Below are 26787 nucleotides of genomic sequence, written 5' to 3'. Positions count from 1 at the left end.
AAACATTACAAATGTATCTACTAATTATGACCAGAAACTACTAATATGACCTCACCATTCCTACAAATCTCTTCACACACACAAAAACTGCACTATTTACAAGAGCCAAGACATAGGAAGCTGCAAATGAGTAGATAAAGATGTGGTATATATACACAATGAATGCTATACAGCTACAAAAAAATCTCCCTTCATGAGGCCGGAGCAATGGCGCAGGGCATAAGGCATCTGCCTTGCACGCTCTAGCCTAGGACGGACAGCGGTTCAATCCCCAGGTATCCCATATGGTCCCTCCCCCAAACCAAGGGAGATTTCTGAGCACATAACTGGGAGTAACCCCTGAGTATCACCGGGTGTGGTCCAAAAACAAAAAATCTTCCTTCTTAACAACATAGATGGAACTAGAAACTATGTTAAGTAAATAAATTTAAAGGAGGAAAACATAGTGGGTATTTTCACTCCAATGTGCAATATAAAGAAACAAGGAAAATAGATAGAATTCTTTCCAACCAAATCTTACCAAATCCTTAACCATCAAGCCAAGGGCTGCACAGAGGACTGTAACCAGGACACGGGTGAGTGTTTATGCACTATGAACAATATCCACATTACCTGGGATCATTTTGATGGTTGTGTTTACTTCACTCCATTTGTGCACCCGGTCAAACTTCCAATCCAGGATAAAATTCCCATTATCTGTTACCACGGGACCCTAGAAAATAATCAAGCCAGGTGAGAGAGTGGAAGTAATAATCAAGAGAAGTATCTAAATACCCTGTTTTCTCTCAACCCCCACATACTCTCTTGTGTTTTCTAGAAAGCAATGCTCTGAAGAAGTAAAGAGAAAGAGCTTTGGAGGCAGGAATTATCACACAGCTACACAGCTCCAAGTAACCACTGCCCTCCACGAGCAAAAGGAGGGTAAATATACACACTTCATAGAAAGCTCATTATAAACCCACATGGGTAAGCATTAACTACTGTTAGGGCTCAGAGTAAGGACTCCACAATTCTTAGCTGTTAGTCAGCTGAAAAACTACAGCAACAGAACAGGTACAATTTCTATACCACTTCACATTAAGTACCAACAATAAAGTAAAATATCGCAATACTATTTAACCCAACACACTGATCCACTCCCCACCCCCACCCCCAGCCAATCAAAAACTGAGGAAACAGATGGGTTTCTGAGGTCTTGGAATTCCTCAACAGCTCTGGGCAGGAAAAAAAAAATGCATTTAAATTTAAGATCACTAATGTTGAAAGAGCAATACAAAGAGAAGAAAACAAAAGCCCTGCAAATAGAAAAGGCCTGGGAAAGTCCCAAAGTTAGGGTTTAGCAGCTGTTAGATAGGATGGCCCTGACTTCAAAAAAGGTCTGATCCTCTAGGTAGCATCAGGCCCCCAGGGACAGAAAAAAATCATACTCTGATTTGTCCAGCAGATGTGCACTGTAGTTAATATCCCCTTACCTGCATGAGTCTGAATACAGAAACCAGTGAAGTCAATGTTCTAAAAATAAATATACTAAGTAAAAATAACTAAAAGATTACTGTGGAGGTCAGACCTAGAATGCCAACCTGAAGCAGGAGACAGAACTTGAAAACCTCAACTACCCTCAGTGCAGGGTTCTGGGGCCAGTCCCCCCACCCCATGAGGCCTATGCAAGGGTGGATAAGAGTCTCTTCCAGCCTGTGGCCTCGAGGCCGGACTCGGGAAAGAGAGGGAAGACTGTGAGCCACAGACCACTCACAGGGAAGTATTGTAAAAACAATAGGCTTAATTTATTGAAGGTAGGGACAAGGCTTTTAAGGGTAAACTTTAGGTGGGAAACAGAAATACACAGAGTAGACAATACAGCAACAAGATGGTATGCAGAGACAACAGTCACAAGGTACATGGCATCATTGATTTGGACGGTATGCAAAGACAGCGGTTACAATGCCCATGGCATCATAAATCAGGAAGCATGTAAAGACAGCAGTTGCAATGCTTATGGCACTATTAGCCTAAACAGGATGACTCTCTCCTGCACTCATAACAGCAGGGACACAAGTCTCTAAACAGAGACTTTTCTTTTATATTCAAGGCCAGCTTGCAGAAATCTCCTTACTTCCCGGCCTCTCTCCCGACATCTAGAAACTTACTGCTTTGTTGATGGCCATTCGAAGTTCAACCACACCCCCAAATTTCTGGGTCACAGCTCGGCTCACTGGGACATAGGCCATTGGGATGACCTCAATGGGAATGCCCTTGTGCCACTGATCCCCAAGGTTCTTTGAATCTTTCCTGGAAAGAAAAGGTCCAGAAGTTCACTGATACAAATTCTCAAATGTAGGCAAAGAGTTGATGATATATGGTAAGAGTGTGAAGGGAGCAAATAGGAACAAGTCTACTGGATTCAAATGGACTGGATGTGTTTTCACAACTTAAGAGGACCTGAAGTAATTATGGCCAAAAATAACTAACATTTGTATGACTGGCATAGTGCTATAAATGTCCTCAGTAAAAATATTTTGTTTGTTTGTTTTTGGGCCACACCCGGAAGTGCCCAGGAACCTCTCCTGGCAGGCACAGGGGACCATATGGGATGCTGGAATTCAAAACACCATGTTTCCTGGGATCAGCTACATGCCAGGAAAGCGCCCTACCGCTGTACTATCTCTCCAGCCCAAAAAAAATTTTTTTAATTAGAAGTTAATTTAGCACAGTAGCTTCTACCAAATCCCTGTAAGAGACTGAAAAGCCTGCCTGGTCACTGTCCACAATAAATCACATGTTGCACATCCTGACCCAGAGGAAACAGGACATGCTGAGTCACTCCTGGCAGGCAAGATTGGCCTGCTTCCTCAGAGGCTCCTCTGAGCAGATCAGGTGAGAGAGGTATATAAGCTTTCTCGGTTTTCAAGTGTGACAGGTTGTTTCCAGCTCTTTCCAGGGGAAGCATGAAATAGCAATAACCAGTAATAATCACCTTCAGCTAGAAAGCAAGGCTTAAGTCCTCTAAGACACCGCCCTGAGTCTCTGAAAGCCAGTCCCTCTCTTTTTCTCCAGCTCTTCTAAAAACAGGGGAAAGGCCCCTCTCTACATCATGAATCCCACAAAACACAAGACACTGTACCTGAAATCAGCAATTACAATGAAGCAACTGGCATAGCCAGCTACAATCTTCTCCTGGGTCAGGCAGCCTCTGGGGATAGGGAAAAGCAAGGAACACAGAAATACACAAAATTCAATCTGGGGATAAAGGTTGGATATAGAAACCTAAACCTATTCAATTCAGGCACTTTAAAAGAAATTCAACTTTCTTCTTTTTTTTTTTTTCTTTTTTTTTTTGTTTTTTTTTGGGGGGGAGCAGGTGGGGTAATACCTGGCAGCACTTAGGGGTTACTCCTGGCTCTATGCTCAGAAATCGCTCTTGGCAGGCTCGGGGACCACATGGGATACCGAGAATTGAACTGGAATCTGTCTGGTGTTGCAAGCATGCTAGGCAAACGCCCTACCACTGTGTTAGTGCTCCAGACCCAGAAATTCACCTTTGAATTTTGAAGGGGCAGTCCCAAAACTATTAAATTACACAATGATTTATGTGCTATGGATAGAACCAGAGAGCATCAGGCTGACTGCAGTCAGAGGCACGGGGCAAGATCTGATCTCTCCAAGTGGAATACAAAGAAACACAGTACAGGAATTAAAAACAGGGCTAGGGCAAAAGTATAGAGGGCAGGATGCTTGCCTTGCATGTGTCACCCCAAGTTCGATCCCCAGCTCCCTATGTGGTCCCCTGAGCCTGCCAGAAATGATCCCCGAACTGAGAGCCAAGAGTAAACCCTGAGTACAATCAGGCATGGCAAATAAAAAAAAGTAAACAAAATTATATTAAAACACCCACATAATAGTCCAGTCCATTAATACTTAGTGTAGCTTATATAATTTTATTATTTGAATCAGCAATATAATGCAGACACTAGAAAGTCTTTAAGATGAATAATGTCATAAGAGGCCCAGGCTACTGTTAAATGAATTACAACTAATGATCAGAATGAGAAACTGTCTCATATGTAAGCACTCAGCAGCCTTAGTAGAACCTCACACACATGAAATAGTGACAATTTGTTGACCCTGTTTTCCACCTTGATCTTCTAAGAATGAACTGGCAGATGTTCTTTTGCATGAAAGGCTCGCATGACTCACCCTCCTCCCTTTATGAGATTGAGATCAGCATCCACTTCATCAGCACCATCTATGGCAAGGTCGATCTTGTGGGCGAAAAGTAAAGACACAAAAGATTGTTTGAGGGGAGCACTGAGCAATTCTGACACGGGGTCATTAGATCTTCGCAGCATATTAAGTAAGCACAGTTGTTCCCACTAACAAAGCCACTAGCTTAGGCTCTGGGAACTCCCACCATTCCTCTAAGACAGGGTTCCTCACTGTCCATCAGACTGCTAGATAGCCAGACTATAGTTTAAAAAAAAAATTAAGACCAAATTCCTATATGCACTGCACATATTTTATTTTGAAGTTAAAAACAATACAATATTTAAAATTAAGACCAAATAAAGTTAAATAAACAAACTTACCAGTATTTCAATGGGAACTATGGGCCTGCTTTTGGTGGGCCACAGTTTGAGGACCCCTGCCTGAGATTGAAAGGACTGTGGTGCACATCTCACACATGTGCACTGCAGGCCCAGGACAAGTCCACTGCTAAGCAGAATAGGCAGCAGCGGCAAAAACACCTGACAAGCTGGATAAATGTCCTTGGTGGGTCGCATGTTGGCTGCAGGCTGTAGTTTGAGAATGCCTACTCTAAGGCCACTAAGAAACAAGTAAATCCAGGACCAAAGAACCATGCCTGACCACTACCCAGATCACTGCCTTTCCCCAAAAATATGACTCTGTGGACAAGACTATGCACAACATGGGGCATCAGGTACACAAGAAGGCTATCAGTGCTATCAAAATGTCACTGCAGGAGTGGAGATCATTAAAGAGGTTAACAAAGGCTGATTCAGAAGGCATAGTGTTTAAGGCAGCAAAAGCACAGGCAATTTTGAGTAGCTAGAGATTACTCAAAGAGTTAAAGAGTTTGCCTTGCATATGGCTGACCCATTGTATCCTTCCCCCAACACTGTCAGGAGTAAGCCTTAAACAGAACTAGGTGTGGCCCAAAACCAAAATAAAACATGCACTCAAGAGTTAGAATGTTGGGGCCGGAGAGATAGCACAGCAGTAGGGCATTTGCCTTGCATGCAGAAGGATGGTGGTTCGAATCCCAGCATCCCATATGGTCCCCCGAGCCCGCCGGGGGCGATTTCTGAGCATAGAGCCAGGAGTGGCCCCTGAGCACTGCCAGGTATGATCCAAAAAAACAAAAAAGAAAAAAGAAAAAAGAGAATGTTGGAGACAGTACAGTGATAGGGTATTTGCCTAGCATACAGCCAACCCAGGATGGACCCAGGTTCGATTCCCAGCATCCCATATGGTCCCCCAACCTGCCAGGAGCGATTTCTGATCTTAAAGTGAGAAATGACTCCTGAGCATAGCTGTGTGTGGCCCAAAAACCAAAAGAGAGAGAATATTGATGAGCATTTGATGTGTGCACACTGTAAATTATCTGACCAACCCCCTCCCCAGGCCCCACCAGAGGATCCCTCTAGGCTTTCACACTTGCATCTAGGAGACTCCACTGTCAGTCTCAAGAGTGGTCAAGAGGCAACCAACAGATTCTTGCATCTTTCAAAACTCAAAAATCAAAGAAGCTATGTATTTCTGATCACTCTGAATTCTCCGCACACGAAGTGTGGAAGCCTCAGGAGCTTTTTACAAAACAGCCAGCATAAAATCTCAAGGTACACAGTTCCCAGAACAGCTAACTACTGCTCAATATAATACACATGTATTGTAAAGCTGAGAAAGCTTTACTTCCCTCTTTTTACAGATTTTTCCCAGTGCCTGAATTTGCTGCTGGCTCTGCTCCTTCCCATCCCCTCCCCCTTCTACCTGCCCCAGGGTAGAACTGTGCCTTGGCACTGCTCAAGGCCTAGAAGGCTTTGATCTTTTCTGCCAAACGTTCCAGGCTCATCTTCAGGCCAAACCACCTAGCTCACAGCTCAGAACCAATGACTCAGTTCAGTCTGTGTTCTAAGCTATGCCCACAGAACTCTCCCAATTAGCCCTTCTCCTGGCTCTCCCAACCCCCGCTATGGCCACAAGTACTACAAACACACAGTTATTAAACTACCATCAAGTTCCAACTTCCAGCCAGGTTTTGGAGCTGCTGTAATCCTGCCCTGTTGTCTCAAGCCAACCCTACCCACTCCTCTTTCCCCACTGTGCACCACTCATTCAGCTCTATCACCTCAGTCTGCAAGGCTGTCCACTTGCCTCCTGCAGTTCCTATGTACCTATCATCTCTGAAACACTTTCCTGGCCCTGCCACTTTACAGTACTATCATAAAGCCAGGGTTGGAGAGAGAGCACACCTTGTACACAACTGACCCAGGTTCAGTTCTTAGCACTCAGAGCCCCACCAGAAGTGATCTCTCAGAAGAGAACCAGGTATAAGCCCAGAATACAGTTGGGTGTGGCCCCAAAACAAAACAAAAAGGCATGGGACAGAGACTCTCAGAAAGCCAGAAGTGTGCCCGGAGAGATAGCACAGCAGCGTTTGCCTTGCAAGCAGCCGATCCAGGACCAAAGGTGATTGGTTCAAATCCGGGTGTCCCATATGGTCCCCTGTGCCTGCCAGGAGCTATTTCTGAGCAGACAGCCAGGAGGTAACCCCTGAGCACTGCTGGGTGTGGCCCAAAAACCAAAAAAAAAAAAAAAAAAAAAAAAAAGAAAGCCAGAAGTACCAGTTTATATTCAGTTTTACCACCTACAAACAATTTGGCCTTGGGCAAATGACATGCCCTCTTAGTGCCCTCTTTACATCTGTAAAATGAGGTATCAGTCACCATCTTTAGATTATAGAAGATCAATGTTTAATACAGGCACAGCACTAAAATAACCCCAAGAGTAGTGTAAGATCACAGTAAACACTGTTCTCCCATATCAACTTCTCCATACTCTTGCATCTCTGAGTATTTAACTATAAAATGAATTTGAATCTGTTTCCAGAGGTCAAAGGCTCTCTGAGATGAGTACTGTTTATCTTCACTTTGTGGTAAATTCCATGGCCAGCCTGCACTTATAATTCTATACAAGGACCCAAGAAGATGCGAGTGATTCTCATTCTCCTCCAGTTATTTTTCACTGCACTCAGAGCTTCACAGTTCAACTATAAGGAGTGCACTAGAAACAAATAACCTCTCTAGAATTGTTTGGAATTTTAGAAAAATGGTCAGTTACTGGGTTTATATTCAAGGTCCCAAGAGAAGATAGCATGGAAAACTGACCCTTCTCCAGAGTCCATAATAGACCCCCTGCTCACAGGAGAACAGTGATATGAAAAGGAAACACAAGAGCTGAATTCTTACCTCTGGATGTCGGTCCAGGTCACTAAGAGTAAGGCCATGCTGCAGGATGAGCTGACGGGCCTGCAGACACAGGGAAGGACACACATCAGTTCCAGGCAGTGCTCTTGGGATTTTGAATCAAGATTCAGATGTTGAGTCCTGACCAAGACTCCCTCCCTCTCAGGTCATAACCAGGCCCACCAAAGGGTAAAGGATCTCATTCTATGAATGGCAGAGGGAGGTTAGGTCATCCTGGGTGCGACACAGAGTGAAGACTTAGTTCCACTGCCTCGCTAAGAACTCCTCAGCAGTGACCTGCTCCATAAGAAGGCAGCATGGCCTCAAAAGCCCTAATGTCACAGTGCTAGTTTGGTTAGTGGGTTTTAGTTCGTGGTTTTTTTCTCCAGCTTTCCTTCCCTTGTGGCAATGCTGTTGCAAGGAGCCAACACACTTGGCCATGATACTAACAGAAAAAAACAAAAAAACAAACAGACAAAAAGTAACATTGACCAGGAAGTACAGCCCTCTATTTCTGGTGTGTATACACACACACACACACACACACACACACACACACACACACACACACACACAGTCACGGTACAGCAAAAATCAAACACTTTTTGTTGCTACTGTAAAATCACAAATTGTAGTGTAATGGGAACCATTTCTGCTTGTGAAGCAGGAGCCAAGAAGAAAGAGAGAGAGGAAGAGAGAAGAAAGAGGATGAGAGAGGAAAGAAGAGACGAAAGAGGGTAAGAGGGGGTGAGAGATATAGATCTAAAGAGATGTAATAGCCCAACTACAAACATTTTTGTAATCATGGTGCTTAAATAAAGATATTATTTTTAAAAAAGTAAAAAAAAAAAGGGGGGGGCCGGAGAGATAGCATGGAGGTAAGGCGTTTGCCTTTCATGCAGGAGGTCATCGGTTCAAATCCCGGCGCCCCATATGGTCCCCTGTGCCTGCCAGGAGCAATTTCTGAACCTGGAGCCAGAAATAACCCCTGAGCACTGCCGGGTGTGACCCAAAAATCACAAAAAAAAAAAAAATAAGTAAAAAAAATAAAAAAGATGCAGTAGGGGCCGGCGAGATAGCACAATGGTAGGGCTTTTGCCTTGCAAGGACAGGACCAACGGTGGTTAGAATCCCAGCATCCCATTTGATCCCCCGAGCTGGCTAGGAGCAATTTCTGAGCGTAGACCCAGAAGTAAGCTCTGAGCATTGCTAGTGATAGCCCCAAAACAAACAAAAATACCAGGAATTGCACAGAATGTAACCTCCAAGATGACCCTCTTGAGTTTAAAACTCATGACTTTATGGCTAATTCCTCCTTAGAAAAGATCAGGGTTGGACTGTATAACTAACAACCCCTTGGGGGAAAATATGGTGGGGGATGTGCTCTAGCATGCTAAACCCTCCCTCCCCTCGCTCTCTGTCTGTCCTCTAACTACACAGTGGGGAATACAGTTGCCATTTTCTAAAAGAGACCAAGAGATAGGTCTATGACCCAACAGTCAGTGCAGAATTAAGGCTAACAACACCCATGTGACGAAGCTCGGAAGTGGACTTTACAATTATAGTCTTGTGATCCATGACTAAGAGCTTAACTGAAACCTCATGAGACCTCATAAACCAGAACCCAACTAAATCACACCAATAACACTATAATATTGTCTTTTTTTGTTTGTTTGTTTGTTTGTTTGTTTTTTTAGGCCACATCCGGCACTGCTCAGGGATTACTCCTGGCTCTCTGCTCAGAAATCACTCCTGGCAGGCACGGGGGACCATATGGGATGCTGGGATTCCAACCACCATTGGTCCTGGGTCAGCCGCTTGCAAGGCAAACCTCTTACCGCTGTGCTATCTCTCTGGCCCCAGACTGTTTGCTATTTTAAGAGTAAACTATTAAACATAAAATCAAGAGGTAATTTTATTCCACAGTAACATATGAACTAATGAGGGTATTGGGGAAAAATTATATGTTCAGGGTGACCGTCTAGCATGCAATTAAAATGAGATATATGATTTTCAATTAATTTTATATTTAGAAATAATATTTAAATATATTCAAATATATTACATGAAAACTATATAGCAAGAAACAGTCCCATCAAGATTCCTAAAAATTATATAAATTACTGTTTAAATCTTAGTTCAGGGACCTAAGTGATAGCATAGTGGTAGGACATTTGCTTTGCACGTGGCTGACCCAGACGGATCTGGATTGGATCACCGAGGTCCCACACAGTCCCCCAAACTAGGAGCAATTTCTGAGCACATAGCTCAGAAATAGTAACTCAGGAGTAGCCCCTGAGTGTCTCTGGGTGTGGCCCAAAAACAAACAAAAAAATCTTACTTCAAAGTCAGTTTGCACCACTGGACACTATGACTGTTTTATAAAGTTGACCTACTTGTTCACTTGAGGGAAATCAGAGAAGAAAGCATATTTTACAGACTTATTACCTTATAGCAGTCAGCATAATTTGAATCAATATTAAATAACTGGTATCTCCGAATTCAATCTAGGAATCACCTAGTGAAAATCCTTATGTTCAGAAGAAATGAAAATCTAAAGAGGTCACATTGAAAATAGTGAAAAGGTCACATTGACCTAAACTATTATCTCCTCTTTTCCTACCCCATCTAGACACTAGGAAGGGACTGGAAGAAAAAGGGAAAAGCTGGGAATGTAAAGGAAGAGATCAACATCCTCTATGGATGAGATCACAGTCACCTTGGAGCTGGAGAGACAGTCCAAAGCACTAGACTTTCTTCACCCAGGCACCAGCCCAGAGAAACAAGGAATAGCAAACTCCTCGATAAGGACGCTTGTCCCACTCTCCTGTCCACCCAAAAGCCTAAAGATGATGATAAGTTCCACCATCATGCAAACAGCCCAACTTCAGTGCTTCATGACTCTTCTCTGCAGACATCAAGCCAAGGAAAATTCCAGGCACACCATTTTGGGGACTGAAAACTGAGGTCTTTTCAGAGTGTGGGAAGGCAATTCCTTTACTCTCAAACATACCCCCCACATCCCTGTAAGTACCAGAAACCCCATGTAAATAGCCCAATTTTACAGCTTCAGGACAGTTCTCAGAAGAGATGCAAGTCAAGCCGCAAAAAATCATGAGTACACTGATCTTCAGGCTGAAAGCTCTGGGGCATCCTCAAGAGGAGGGTGGATCTAGTCCCCTGTCCTGCCAAAGCCTCAGTAACTGAACCTGTACCCCACAGCCACAGCCATGCAAATGGCCCGACTTCACTGCTTCACAACTAACTTTGCAGAGATACCAAACCAATGAAAATTCCAGATACACCAGTTAGGAGGTTGAAAACTCAGGGATCCTCCGGAAGAAGTGGTACACAGCCTCCCACCACCCCCCACATCATAACCACACGGTAACCCACAGCTGCCATGTAATCAACATCCCAGCTTTACAGATTCGGGACTAATCTTGGAAGAGATACAAGACAAGCTGCTGAAAGTAATGGGCCCGGTTCTACAGATCTTGAAGATCCGGCAGTGACACCTCCAAATTCCACAATACTGACAGCCCAGCACTAGATGGGAAAAGTAGCATAGAAGTCAACTAAGCTCAATAAACAAAAAAATACCCTAGAAGACTCAACAACAACAAACAGCTCAGTAAACTCTCAGACAAGGACTTTGACAATCTCACTGAAAGATCTAATTGATTCTTTTTTTTCTATAAATTTTCTTTTACGGAGTATTTTTCGATAATTCTATCAGCTGTTTTGTTGTAACAAGCAATATAAACCAAATTACTTAGTACCTACTAAGGGGTAAGTTTGGGGAGTAAGTGGAAAACAGGACAAAGGTGAAGCATGGTTACATTGGTGGTGTGATTGGTGTTGGAACATTTAATGCCTCAAACAACTGTATAATGAAAACGTTATAAACCATGGTGCTTAAATAAAGTTTAAAAAAAAAAAAAGAAAATGAGTAAAAGTTGCTTATTTTGTCCTGACTTTACTGAAGGCTGCAGATGAGAAGAGGTATACCATAGGAAACCAGCACATAAAGAAATGCATTGTTTGTTCTAGAGCCCAGAGGCCAGTCCAGAGCTGATCCTTTGTTCCCTGTTCCTTTCTTATAGAAGCTTCTTTCTGTAACTGTGTAGGGATGGCTGCTTTGAGAACATGAGCACACATCACCTTCCAATCCGAGGAACGCTACCAATAAAGCTCCTTCTCTTGATCCATCAAACAGTGTCTCCAGTTGGTTCTCGAGCAATAGCGAACCAAACCTTCACTATTCAATTTGGCAAAGCTGGAGGATGCTGCTTAGAGCCAACCTCTGGTCAGGAAACATACTGTAAAGCTGTTAGGCTGAAGGGCTGAGGGCCTATGGGCCCCAGGAACTGTTCCCTCCTTTCCTGTAAAAAACCCATGGCCTCTCACACCACTCCCAAATAATTTGTATGTATGTTCACTCCTGTATCTATAAATGTGAATGGAATAAGTCCCCATGATGTACACAGCTTGGAGAATCTCCCTGAGTGCTCTATAAGCGTCAGAATAGTGTAGTTTTTGCCAAAATCTGTAAATCAATTTGTCATATGTGGCCACTTAAGCCTGTTACTTCCAATGAAAAAATAAGCGCACTGAGAAAGAAAATTTAAAAGATAGCTAGCTAACCACCTTCTAGGACAGTTGAAGCCAGATCTAATGCTCAGATCTGGTTTAACTATTAAACAAATAAGACAAAGAGAATTACTGCTGGAAAGCAGAGCAATGTGCAATCCAGCAATTTTAAATATATGTGTCCCTTAGCCAAGCTGGAGTTCTACCCATCCAAGATCCCCTTCTTTGGGAGAGGACTGCTGGGTGCTTTATTCATATGGCAGATATTATTTGTGCTGTAAGTTACATGCTGTAATTTTTGGATTTGTCTAAATCTGAGAGGTTTTTTTGTCTTTTCATGTTTGTCTTGTGGGCTCTAGGCTCTGTCTTTTCTGTAACTAAAAAAGGAAAAATAGGGGCCGGCGTGGTGGTGCTAGAGGTAAAGTGTCTGCTTTGCCAGCACTAGCCTAGGACGGACCGCGATTTGATCCCCCAGCGTCCCATATGGTCCCCCAAGCCAGGAATGACTTCTGAGCGCATAGCTAGAAGTAACCCTTCACCGGGTGTGGCCCAAAAACCAAAAACCAAAAAAAAAAAAAAAGGAAAAATAATGTTTATAAATCTGTTGAATCACAATTAAGTTGGAAATTTTATGATCATTAGACCTAGGGAGGGAAATGGAGTTTTAGATCTAAATTTCTCAATAAGAAAAGATTATTTGGGGGCCAGAGAGAGAGCATGGAGGGAAGACGTTTGCCTTGCATGCAGAAAGACGGTGGTTCGAATCCCGGCATCCCATATGGTCCCCCAAGCCTGCCAGGAGTAATTTCTGAGTGTAGAGGCAGAAGTAACCCCTGAGCACTGCCAGGTGTGATCCAAAACCAAAAACCAAAAAAAAAAAAAAAAGATTATTAAAAAAAAAAAAAGATTTAATGAATTTAAAAGATAAAGAATACATGTAAGATTGGCTGGAGAAATAGTGCAGTGGGTAGGGCACTTTTCTCGCAGTTGCAAACCTGTGTTTGATCCCAAGCATCCCATATGGTCCTCCCAGCATCACCAATGGTAATTCCTGGTCTTACTCAGGTATAGTAGGAAGGAAAGAATGAATTTAAGAAGGGTCAGAAAGATAGTGCAGCAGGTAAGGCATGAGTTTGATCCCAAGTACCTCTTATGGTCCCCTGAGCACCATCAGGAGTAATTCCTGAGCAAAGAAGCAAGAGTAAGCTCTGAGAATAGTCAGATATGGCCCCAAGACAAATAAATAATAAGAAGAAGGAAAGGAAAGAGGGAGGAAAGGAGGAAAAGAGAGTCAGGCAATAGCACATCAGGTAAAGTGTTTACATTGCAGTTGGCAGACACAGGTTCAATCCCTGGCATCCCTTATGGTCTCTCGGGCCTTTGAGGGATGATATCTGAGCACAAAACCAGGCAAAATAAAATTTTTTTGTAAACACCTGAGGTCCGATTAAATCTTAAGGTTTCAGTAGCTAAGAAAGTCTACTTCAAAAAAAATTATAATAAGTTTAGTATCAGAAAGATAGTACAGCAGGTAGAGTGCTTGCCTTGTATGTGGCCAATCCAGATTCAATCCCCATATAGCATCCCATGTCCCCCAAGTTCTGCCAGGAGTGATGCCTGAGTGCAGAGCCAAGAATAAGTCCTGAGGCAAGGCTCTCTGCATTGCCCACTAATTGTGATGTGAAACTAGAGGATGCTCCACATCATCCTGACTTCAATGTAGTATATGCACAGAATTCAGGATCTTTAACTACAGAAACCTGACACCAACAACAGAGATTGTTCGAAAAAACTTTTACTGGGATCACAAAGAATGACTCAGGGGTTGGACAACCTAGTATGCCTGGAGACCAGAGCTGGTCTTATGCCAAAAAATTCAGGGATAATAATGTCTCTTCATATTTAGGCCAAGGCTTTTCCTTTCCATTTCCCCCATATTTTGCTGGGCCTATGCAAACAACAACAACTGCCACTCTAACACCATTTTTGCTGTATTTCTTTAACTCTTATCTTAAAAAAAAAAAAAAAAAAAGAGGAAGAAAAGCTTACTAAACCTTCAGCTAGGGCTTTAATAAGTTCATCAGTGATACAATAATTTTCAAAAATATACTTGCTACTGAACTTTTTCTTCTTTCCTTTCTCTTTCATCTACTTTAGTTTTCTTTCTATTCTGAAACAAATGTATTATGATCAAGTGTGTCAACTATGTAATGTATTTTCTTTAAATAAATAAAAAATGGGTAAGTCCTGAGCATCACTGGGTGTGACCCCCAAAACAAACAAAAACAAATGTTTAATATTAACAACTGCAAACAATAATGTGGTTATTATAAATTTTTTTAAATCCTAAAGACTAACAATATAGTTATTTATGGATTAGGAAATTTTGTCAAAAAAAACTGAACAAAGGGCCAGAGCAGTGGCGCAGGCAGTAGGGCGTATTTGCCTTACACAAGCTAACCTAGGAAAGAACTTGGTTGGATCCCCTGGTGTCCCATATGGTCCCCAAGCCAGGGAGATTTCTGAGCGCTTAGCCAGGAGTAACCCCTGAGCGTCACTGGTGTGGCCCAAAATTTAAAAAAAAAAAAAAATTTGAACAAGTTTCCTTGTTAATTATGTTATAAAAGCTTTAATTGTGAGTTTTTGTTTTTGGCTTGTTTAGGGGCTGCATACAGCTATGCTGGGGCTACTCCTGGTGGGGCAAGGGAGATGACATACTGTACTAGGGATCAAACTAAGGTCAATAACTGCAATGTACGTAAGTGCCTTACCCACTCCACTATACTGTCTCTCAGGCCTAACTGAAAGCACTTCAAAGCCTTCTGCCATTTATAGAATTGCTCTAATGTATTTTTCAGAGAAGTCTTTGAGGAAAGGTCTTTGAATGAAACACCAGAGTACAAATTAGTCATAAAACTGAAGATAAATTGCAGTGCTTTTGGAAAACTTGAACACTTAAAAAGTATAGAAGATTGAGACTTTATACTTGGGACTAAATGGACTATTGAGAATGAATGTTAGTCTATAGAAAACTGGGAAACTTTATCTTATCATAAGTAAAACTGAAACATTCATCTTTTTTCTTGCAATTTTGTACTTTTTTTTTTTTTTTTTTTTTTTTATTTTTTTTTGGTTTTTGGTTTTTGGGCCACACCCGGTAACGCTCAGGGGTTACTCCTGGCTATGTGCTCAGAAGTTGCTCCTGGCTTGGGGGACCATATGGGACACCAGGGGATCGAACCACGGTCCGTCCAAGGCTAGCGCAGGCAAGGCAGGCACCTTACCTTTAGCGCCACCGCCCGGCCCCTCAATTTTGTACTTTTTAAAACATTTCATGACAATGTCTTGTTTACATAACTAAAGAAAGACCCAGCGGTACTTTGTCTTTGTAATAGATAATTAGAAATTTGTTATAATTCTGAGGTTTCTGTCTAGAGAATGTCAAAAGCAATAAATACTTTGGAACTTAACAATTAACCTCAACAAAGAGGAACAGTTAATGCGTTATTTAAAGGGCTCAAGCATCCTAGCAGGGAGACAGTCTCTTGGCTACTGTGGAACGCCAAGGATTAAGTAATTAACTTCAAAATACAAGTATTTCAGGGGCCTTAGCGATAGGGCATTTGCCTTGCATGTGGCTGACCCAGGTTCCATCCCCAACGTTTCATAAGGTCTTCCAAGCCTGCCAGGAGTAACCCCTAATTGTCGTTGGATGTGGCCCAAAAATAAAACAAACAAAAAATGTATTTCAGATGTATCCTAATGGTAAATGGTTTCTTTTTTTTTTTTTAAGGAAGATCGTTTTTATGGTTATGTGCTGAAAAAACTTTTATACATCAAAATAATGGAGGGGTATGGGCCCGGAGAGATAGCACAGCGGCCTTTGCCTTGAAAGCAGCCGATCCAGGACCAAAGGTGGTTGGTTCGAATCCCGGTGTCCCATATGGTCCCCCGTGCCTGCCAGGAGCTATATCTGAGCAGACAGCCAGGAGTAACCCCTGAGCACCACCAGGTGTGGCCCAAAAACCAAAAAAAAATAATGATAATAATAATGGAGGGGTGAATATTTTTTTAATTTTTGGGGTTTGTTTTTTTTTTTGGTAAATGTTTTCTTATAAAAACTCTGGATGGTGCCAGAGTGATAGCACAGAAGGTACTTGCATATGGTCTACTGAGGTTCAATCCCTGATATTACTTCACCCCACCAGAAATGATTCCTGAACACAGCCAGGTGGCCAAAACATAAACAAACAAACAGAAAAAATAAAAAACAAATAAAATAACCCTAGATACTGGCTGTATTAACATAATGCAGGCACTCAGTTAGCCAGATATGATCTTCTTTAACATCCAGATGAGTCCCTCTGCAGGTTGCCACTCTGCTTCAAGGAACGAGGACCTATATGCTGGGAAAGTGATCTAGCTATACTTGAGCAAGACTGGGGCTGGAGTGATAATATAGTAGGGTAGGGTGTTTGTCTTGACAAAGCATACCATATGGTCCCCGGAGCCTGTCAGGAATGATTCCTGAGTACAGAGCCAGGAGAAAAACCTGAGGACCACCAGGTGTGGCCCAAAAACCAAAAAAGCCCTATTACCTAGAGGCAGGAGAGATAGTAAGTACCATAGTACCACACACCACACCACCAAGAGTGATTCCTGAATAAAGAGCCAGTAGAAACCCTTGAACATCACAAGTGTGATGCCCCAAAACAGAGCACAATAACCTAAAGGAGAGAAGAGAAAAACTTAGAAAGGCTCTAGGATTAAGTACACTGTAACAGACTGGACTGAGGATTACAGTTTGGGAGACAAAACAAAAGGCTGCCTACGAGAAACCACCTCACTCTAATATGCTTCCCCTAGCTCAGAGCGGCCATTTAACGCCATTTAACTCATTCGAAGTTTGCTGGTTAAAGGAATCTGTCCTCAGGGCTAACTCCTAGCTCTACTCTGAGGGAACTAAATCTTGGTCTGCTCTGTGGAATAAAAGACAAATAAATGCCCTATCCTTTGTTCTAGAAGTTGTGAACTTGTCAAGAATATATATTCAGGGGGCCGGGTAGGTGGCGCTAGAGGTAAGGTGTCTGCCTTGCAAGCGCTAGCCAAGGAAGGACCGTGGTTCGATCCCCCGGCGTCCCATATGGTCCCCCCAAGCCAGAGGCGATTTCTGAGCACATAGCCAGGAGTAACCCCTGAGCGTCAAACGGGTGTGGCCCAAAAACCAAAAAAAAAAAAAAAAAAAAAAAAAAAAAAAAAAAGAATATATATTCAAAGACAAAATTACAAAGTGAAAAACTGTCATCCCAAAATGGTCTTGGGTAAAAGTTACTTTCATGGGAGGAGTCCGAAAGATAGAATAGTGTTCCCTTTGTAGGAATATTTTTCTTCCAAGATCAGTTTAGTTCTAGTCTATCCCCCAACTCTCACATCCCATACCTACACCAGGACCCTGTTTAGCAAGAAATGACTAGATTTGAGTCAGTACCTAATTTCTTTAGAACTGGTAATGAAGACCCAACAGGCAGTTTTTATTTGATGTCTCAATTTCCATAAAAATAAAAGAACTGACAGTGAAGGTTTAAACTACAGTAAATTAAGAACAGTAAACTCCTAGACATGGTTACTTTTCCCAGATTTACTCTCCCCTCCACCCAAAATCCTAAAAATTGGGACAATTCCTCATTTTGTCAGGCGATAAGCCCATGAAAGAACTGTTCTAGACCACAGTGGTCCTCAAACTTTTTAAACAGGGAGCCAGATCACTTTCCCTCAGACCCAGACTGTTAGAGGGCCAGACTATACTAAAAATAAAAACTATGAACAAATTCCTATGCACACTGCATTTATCTTATTTTGAAGTGAAGAAACAAAATGGGAACAAATACAATATGTGGCCTGTGGGCCATAGTTTGAGGACAATTGTTAGAGCCTACCACCAATCATAAGCCCTTTCTTCCGTTTTCCATATGAAAGCTCCTTGAGACTGTGCAAACAAGATGGTGATTTTGAAGGCCAGAGTGGTGCAGTGGTAGGGTGTTTGCCTTGCACAGACCACAGTTCCATCCCCTCCGTGTCCCATATGGTCACCCAAGCCAGGAGCGATTTCTAAGTGCATAGCTAGGAGTAACCCCTGAACATCACAGGGTGATGATTTTGAGGACATGAATCCACCTTCTTCCAACTGGTGTTATACAGTTGGAACCAAACCTTTAAGGCAATAATGGCCCCCAAACACTTCTAGAAGCAAAATTCATTCTTGCCCCAGAAACTGAACCCCTAAGCATTGCTGGGTATGGTCCAAAACAAGCACACAAACTAAATAAATAATTAAATTATCTTATATAACTAAGCTATTTATAACACTATTAGCAGTAACAGTTATAAGAACTAGAAGGCTAGTTCAGCAAAGAAGACATTTGGAGCTATGATTGACATGGACAGGAAAGAAGGTACATGGAGCTATGATGGATACAACCCTGAGCACCACATAGAGGCCACATTAGAGGTCATTCCTGAGCACAGAGCCCAGTGTGGCCCCAAAATACCAAGAAAAGTAAACTAAAAATAAAAATTTTAAATAATGTTAGTCGAGTGATCCTGGCATTTCATCCTCCCAAAGACTTGCCTCCTCCCAAACTCAAATGTCATTCTTCCTAGAAGTAATCAATCCCTTAGGCAAGGAATGGGCTTTCCTTTTCAAGGGCTCTCACAATGGCACATTGCTTCATAAGCCTTAATCACTCCACACTAAAGTGTGCCTGTTAGAAATCAGCTACCTTAATGAGCACTAGTGACAGTGAGTTATACCTCTCATGTGAAAAGGACCCCAAATTTCTATCAAGATATTTACAGCCTTGGGGCCAGAGCGATAGCACATCAATAGAGTGTCTGCCTTACACATGTCCAATCCCAGGTGAACCAGTTCGATTCTCAGCATCCCATATGGATACCCCAAGCCTGCCAGGAGCGATTTCTGAGAGCAGAGCCAAGAGCAACCCCTGAGCACTGCCAGGTGTGACCCAAAAAAAATATATAGATAGATAGATATTTACAGCTCTATCCCACTGAACTTGCCTTTTCCTACCACCACCCTCAGCCATAGGCCAGGGCTATTCTAGACTGAGAGGTGAATGGTATGTTTGTTGCCTAGCTGAGAGGCCTGCAGAGATGCTCCCCTGGCCCAACCTCCCTTCTGACTCTCATCTTCCCAGGCCATAAGCAATTAACAAAAAGACAGGGTCTAGACTTCCTTCAGTGTATCAGTCATTCACCACAGGAAGGAACCTCTACAATAACCTCGAGATTCCACTGTGGTGAACCTTTAAGTTGGCATCTACCAGAGTGTTCTCAGACTATCCCTTTCTCCCACGTTTGACTAGACACACCTAGGGGCTGCTACAAGTGGTTCTGCAGATGCAGAGAATTCATAATCACATATAGCATGAGCCTGCATATTATGGGTTGAACTGTATTCCCCTATTTAGCCACAACAAGAGATGGGATTTTATTGGGGGAGAGGTTTGGGGGGGCTTTGATTTTCGGGCCACACCTCCGCACCTGGCAGTGCTCAGGGGCTACTCCTGGCTATCTGCTCAGAAATAGCTCCTGGCAGGCACGGGGGACCATATGGGATGCCGGGATTCAAACCAACCACCTAAGGTCCTGGGTCGGCTGCTTGCAAGGCAAACACCACTGTGCTATCTCTCCGGCCCCGTATTCCCCTATTTAAACAAAAATTTTAGGGGCCAGAGAAAGGGCCAGAGAGATAGCACAGCGGTAGGTCATTTGCCTTGCACATAGCCGATTCAGGACAGACAGTGGTTCGAATCCCAGCACATATGGTCCCCCATGCCTGCCAGGAGTGATTTCTGAGTACAGAGCCAGAATAACCCCTAAGCGCTGTTGAGTGTGACCCAAAAAAAAACAAAAAACGTTAAGTTGTCATTCAAGGGGCTGGAACAGTGGCACTAAGCGGAAGGGCATTTGTCTTGCACACAGCTAACCTAGGATGGACCACGGTTTGACCTCCTGGCATCCCATATAGTCCCCAAGCCAGGAGCGACTTCTGAGCGCATAGCCAGGAGTAACCCCTGAGCGTCACTGGGTGTGGCCTAGAAAGCCAAAAAAAAAAAAAAGGTTGTCATTCTATCCCCTAATACCTTAGATTGTGGCCTTATCTAGATACAGGGTCTTTATAGAGGTAATGAAGCACTGATCACTAGTATCCTTAAAAGAGGAAACTGGACACCATACAAACAATAAGGCAGAAATAAGGGCAATTTACCTTCAAGTCACGCAATAGCAAAGATTACCAACAATCCACCAGAAACTAGAAAAGGCAAAGAATCCATTCCCTTTCATAGCTTAGAAAAGACTCCACCTGTCAACCCGGAAAAGCCAGTTCTAGATCTAAGAGACAATGTATTGCTGCTCTAAAAAAACTCAGTTTATGGTTTTGTTAAGATGAAGCTAGAAAACCACTACAAAAAATCCTACCAACAGTCCTACTGTGGGTACAAACCCACCAGTGGCTCAGGTATCAGAGGCCCATTTATGCAGCCAAATGAGCTCCTGCTAGATGCCAGGCCCTCTACACATGCAAGCTAAAGTCTCCTGGGGGCACTGAGCAAGCTCCCTGTCTGCTCTTCAGGTCTGTGAAGTACAGGGAGCAGGAAGGCTAATAATTAGCTTGTGCTTCTACAGAAAAAAGGCAGGAAGGAATGACTTTTCATAGCCACCCAGAGCTGGCACACCAAATGCCTCTTGAAACTAAGGACAGGAGAGTGGTCCTTTTTCTCATAAATAAAATCAGAAAACTCTGTAACTTCTCCTCTTTTGTAAAAAGGAAGTGGGTTAAAGACCTGTATGAACAACAAAAAACGCTCTTTGGGATCAGAGAAACAGTACAGTGGATAGGAGTTTGCCTTGCACACAGTCAACCTGGGTTCCATTCCCAGCATCCCATATGGTCCCCTGAGCCTGTCAGGAGTGATTCCTGACTGTAGAGCCAGGTGTTGTGGGCCCTCAAAAGCAAAAACAAACAACACCATAAACAGTTTTTTGCTTAGATATTATCTGGCTTTTAAATGCTTTCTAAAATGTTCATTTCCCAAAAGATTTTAACTTTAAATGGAAAAATATACAATAATCCTTTAAGTCCTTTAAGTTCCTACCTTAAAAGGAAGAACTGGGGATGTAGCTCAGTAGTAATGCACTGACCTAGTATGGGTTTGATCCCCAGAAATGCAAGGTAAGTAAATAAAATACAGGATAAGCATGAAAAGTCTGGTTTCCTTTCCACCATTTCCAGTGACTCCATCTTGTTCAGTTCAATATAAAGTAAATCAGTCTGAAAGGGCAAAACCAACCCAGGAACTTGTGAATTTTCACAAGACCTGTGAACTGTGAATGACTCCTGTACTTAATCAACTGGAACAGGCCAAGTCTTTTTTCAGTCTGGGAACAGTGCTATTATTACACACACCACAAATACACATTCACTGCAATTAGTTACACACACACACACACACACACACACACACACACACACACACACACACACACACACACACTTCTGTCTTCTAAGCAGAATATCAAACATACCCTTAAAGGTATCAATTGGAACACCTGTTTTAGCTTAGCAATTTCCCAAAATCACTCCAAGACTACAATAAAGAATGGTAAATGGCAAAAATGGGAGAAATGTTTAAGTCAATACTAGAGAAATCAAAGAAACAACTAAACAAACAGCACAGATCATCCCCCCTTTCACTGAAGATTTAGGACACTACAATATTAAGATCAGGAAGTACACATGGAGGTGGGAATAAAAGGAAAGATGGCTGTCTAGTTAAGAACCTGTTATAACTCCATACCCTCTCTGCTGTTCTCAGATCATCTTTTAATATTCCGGAGACAATCTAACAGGTGTCGAAACTAGGCTGCCAGGTACAGCTGAAAAACAAAGATAGTGAGGCCGGAGCAGTGGCACAAGCGGTAAAGTGTCCACCTTGCCGTGCTAGCCTAATACGAACTTCGGTTTGATCCCCCAGCAACCCATATGGTCACCCAAGCCAGGAGCAATTTCTGAGCGCATAGCCAGGAGTAACCCCTGAGCATCACCAGGTGTGGCCCAAAAACCAAAAAGAAAAGAAAAATAAAGATAGTGAGGTAGTAGGCAATCAAGAAAGGGGTCTCTAGACAAGAATTAAAAAAAAAAATTCTGAAAATACATTACCCTGCCCTGCCCCAACTCTAAGCCAGAGATTCTGAGATTGGAAAGGACCTTGGATGCCTTAACTACCACAGTTACTAATTTAACCCAGGATCCAGCCCAGACTTTGGATAAGCCTGAGGTTCTAATTCAAGATAAACCAGAGGGGCTGGCAAGATAGCATGGAGGTAAGGTGTTTGCCTTCCATGCAGAAGGACAGTGGTTCAAATCCCAGCATCCCATATGGCGTCGTCGTCGTCGTCGTCGTCGTGTCCCCCCCCCCCCCCCCCCCGTGCCTGCTAGGGTTGATTTCTGAGCGTACTGAGTGCTGCCGGGTGTGACCCAAAAAGCAAAAACAAAAGTAAAGGAAAAAAAAAAGATAAACCAGAACCCAGCAGAACAAAATCAAAAGCTGGATAGTTCCCCCATGCACTAGACACCTGAAGAATTGAATTCATCAAGAAGGCAGGCCTGATTTGACTCTAAAGGCAGGCATCAAGGAATCCTTTCTCCTATATGTATTCACACATTCACACTACTGAAAATGACTGTGCTTTCATTTTTTTAGAAGGGAGATAATATTTTGCTTTTGTTTTTGTTTTTCGGTCACACCTGGCAGCGTTCAGGGTTTACTCCTGGCTCTGACTCTATGGTCAGAAATCGCTCCTCGCAAGCTCGGGAGACCTTATGGGATGCCAGGATTCAAACCACGCCCTACCTCTGCTATCTCTCCGGCCCTAAAGGGGAGATAATATTATGGATTAGACACCTGCCTTCAATCCAGTTGACCCAGGTTCAACCCCCTGCACCACATGTGATATCCAGAGCCACATGAGAAGTAATCCCAGAACACTGAGGGGTGTAGTCTAAAACAAAAAAAACCCTTTCTCCTTGACAATGCCCTAAGTACCTTAAAAACTGGTGAAGGTATGGCTGGAGAGATAGCACAGCAGTAGGGCGTTTGCCTTGCAATTGGCTGACCCAGAACCAATGGTGGTACAAATCCCAGCATCCCATTTGGTCCACTGTGCCTGCCAGGAGCAATTTCTGAGTAGAGAGCCAAGAGTAAGTAACCCCCGCCCCCAGCAGTGCCGGGTGTGGCCCAAAACCAAAAAAAAAAAAAAAAAAAAAACCTGGTAAAGGGGGCCAGAGCAATGGCGCAAATCTGCTTTGCATGTGCTAACCTAGGACAGACTTCAATTAGAATCCCCAGCATTCCATATGGACCCCCAAGTTAGGAGCAACTTATGAGCACATATCCAGGTGTAACCCCTGAGCGTCACTGGGTGATGCCAAAAACAAACAAACAAACAAACAAAAACTGGTGAAAGTTGTCTGAGTGAAACTCAATCATGAAGAAATTTTGTAAGGACATGCTTAAATAAAGTATAAAAAATAAAAGTACTCAGCCTACTAAAGCACTTTGACACAATCTACTCTGGTTTCTCTTACATTCCAACTCAATGCAAATTTCCTCTTAACCTCTTTGCACTCCACCTGTGACAGGCCATGTCTGGTAGCTCAAGTTAAGGAGAGTGAATTTTCAGGATAATATGTTTCAGCAAAATAGAGAAAAACAAGCTAACCCAAAGACACAACATGGTAAATAACACTAGAAACAACAAAAACATAATATATAAAAGAAGGGCCAGAGAGACTATGACAGGTAAGGAGCTGGCCTTTCATGCAGTCAACTTGGGCTTCATCCCTGGCATCCAATATGGTCCCTACAGGAACCATCAGAGTGATTCCTCAGTGCAAAGGCTAGAAGTAAGTAACCCGAGCACTGCTGGATGTGGCTCAAAAAAAAAAAAAAAAAAAGAACAACCAGATAAATAAAAAGAGTTCCAGAAGAATGAAAAACAGGTTTGGATTTTGGTGAAATAGTCCCCCAGTTTAATGCCTATGATTGAACCATGTCATGGGGATTGTTGGACTTGTTTTTATGGCCCCCATATACGCCGATAACCCCACTTGGCATTGTTCCTTGTTTGCATAGGCACATTAAAATGGGAAAATACTATACATACAAATAAGATCTTATCTGGTAGAGATTGGAACACACAAATCGTGTAGTGCAATGAGACCTTACACCCTGAACATTGACATAATGACCTGGCACAGGCCTCTGAAGAATGGGCATTCTCCATTCACCCCTGAACCAGGGAAGTCATCCACAAAACATTCAAGTTTGTCTATAACTTCACCTGGAAGCAATCCTCTACCAGGGAAGACCCTACCGCTGCTCTGACATCGACCTGCTCAAAAGAGACTTCCCTTAACACTGAAAAGACTTAACAACAACAATGACCTATTTACAGGACAGGGCTCTCTGCATTGCCCTTTAATTGTGAGGTGAAACTAGATGCTCCAAAACCTGACTTCAATGTACGATATGCAGATTCCAGGATCTTTAATACAGAAACATGATACCAACAATAGAGACTGTGTGAAAAATAAAACTGTGTTGGCACTACAGACAATGTCTTGGATTGGACAAACTAGCTTGTCTAGAGCCTAGAATTGGTCTTATGCCAGGAAACTTCAGGGGTAGGGTCTCCTTGCATTTAGGCCAAGGCTTTTCCTTTACATGTTCCTCATATTTTAGTGGGTCTATGCAAACAATAATTGCCACTCTAATACCGTTTTTTACTGTGCTCCTTTGACTCTAATCCTTACAAAAAAAAAACCCACTTAAACTTTTGAGGTTAACAAACTAATATGCATGTGCATGGAAATGTAAAAAAACACTATGCCTTTAATGTTTAAGGAGTTACATAAGTGTTATGGCTTTAGACTGCTTTGTGTGCTGCTAAAAAATATTATAATGTATTACAATCTGGGGACTTGAGGGACAAAGTAATTGTACATGGATTCTATTTTGTTTGTCTTAATGTTCTTTGGCTGAAAGTTCAAAGTTAAGATATCAGCAAGGGGACTTCTGAGAACTATGTTATGGGTGATTGTCCTTCCACTGTAACTTTACCTTGTCCTCTTCCTTTGCATCTTTGTTCTCATAATTAAAAATTAAAAATTAAAAAAAAAGCACAAAGACTTCATGGGAACTATCTCTACTCTTCTAAGTATTTCTACTAGCATATCTAAATAAAAATGGAAAGAATAATACATCATAGAGCAAAAATATATTAAAGAGATACACTTTAGAAGTGTACAAAGAGGTTTTATATATATATATATATATATATATATATATATATATATATATATATATCCCCTAAGTATTGTCAGATGTATAAAACAAAAATATGGAAAAAGCTGATTCTTTTGAAAGTGATGTATACATTTTAAATTTTGATGCTATTCAGCCAACTTTTACTGTGCCTATGCAAAATAACAACTTTTGTAAATTCTGATATGAGGTTCCTGCCTCTTGCAGTGAAAATAGAACACAGTTTATGTACCCCACAATATTTTGAATAAAATAGGGCAGTTGTTGGATTAAACTTATTTTACGCAAAAAAAGAAAAAAAAAAGAAAAACAGGTTTGGTGCAAAGGATCAAGAATGACCAGGGCTGAAGTGATAGCACAGCAGGTAGGGCATTTGCCTTGTGAGCAGCTGACCCAGGTTAAATCCCAAGCATCCCAGATAAGTCCCCGAGGCTGTCAGGAGTGATTTCTGATTGCAGAGCTGGGAATAAACCCTGAGCACCACCAGGTATGGCCCATAGACCAAAATTATTTAATGCACATTTCTCTAGTGAGCCAAAAACTTGGAAAGTGGCTAAAATAAAGTCATTTTCAGGCAGCCAAAATGTTAATTTCAGTGGCCACTTACACGAAGTGTTTCAGCAAAACTAAAAAAAGGAGTAAAAAATTAAATTAAAAAAAAGGAGTAGGGGAAGGAGTGAAAAGAAACAAGACCAAGAAATAGGGGATCCAAAGCAAGAGAACAGAGAAGAAATTTCCTGACTGTGAAGGAAGGTCCTAAAACAAGAGACAAGTCTAACTGCTGCAGCATCCAACCCCAACTGCACTTCCTAGAGGGCTGGCCAAGAAGAGGGAACTGAAGGGGATGCTTTCGGTATGGTAAAGAAAGGAGATTTTCTGAGGCCAATGTGATAGTCCATTGGAAAAGGCACTTTGCTGTTGGGGACTGTGACTTGTTTGAGGCCATTTTGCTGTTCTTTCTGCCATAATCCAGCCTTTCACCTAAAGGCTACATGCAGTCTTGCTGTAAGTTCTTGGGCCAAAGAGAAAGGAATGTGCAGCTGCAAGAGATAATTAATCTTGTAGCCCGGAGGAGAGCAACACGGCCCGGTACCATTCCCAGAAATGAGGTCTTACTCCCTCAACTACATTCCGGAGTCAACAAGGCAGTTATTATGTGTATATGTTACATTGTCTGTACAAAATTATTTCTGTAAGAACATTGCCCCCACCTTATATCTGTTAAAAGTTTAGATATGCAGCTAGAAGGTCACAAGAAATTTCCATGGAAACAGCACGTTCATCATGACTTGCAGGTAATCCTGCCT

The 26787-nt window shown here is 42.4% G+C and overlaps 1 protein-coding gene across 1 annotated transcript in view; it reads right to left on the bottom strand.

Moving 5' to 3' along the window:
- The window catches only part of RPIA (ribose 5-phosphate isomerase A), a 51435-nt gene that overhangs the window by 10170 nt on the left and 14478 nt on the right, over positions 1-26787 (bottom strand). Inside the window, exons 4-8 of the mRNA XM_049784940.1 lie at positions 7485-7544; positions 4195-4259; positions 3122-3190; positions 2148-2289; positions 613-712 (exon numbers count right to left, since the gene is read on the bottom strand). Coding sequence (XP_049640897.1) covers positions 613-712; positions 2148-2289; positions 3122-3190; positions 4195-4259; positions 7485-7544 — 436 coding nt within the window. The remainder of the gene's footprint in view (positions 1-612; positions 713-2147; positions 2290-3121; positions 3191-4194; positions 4260-7484; positions 7545-26787) is intronic.

Source organism: Suncus etruscus, chromosome 12, assembly GCF_024139225.1.
Source record: "Suncus etruscus isolate mSunEtr1 chromosome 12, mSunEtr1.pri.cur, whole genome shotgun sequence".
NCBI classification, from domain to species: Eukaryota; Metazoa; Chordata; class Mammalia; order Eulipotyphla; family Soricidae; genus Suncus; species Suncus etruscus.
Note: the sequence above shows the minus strand (reverse complement) of the source record. Positions and strands in the feature narration are given on the sequence as shown.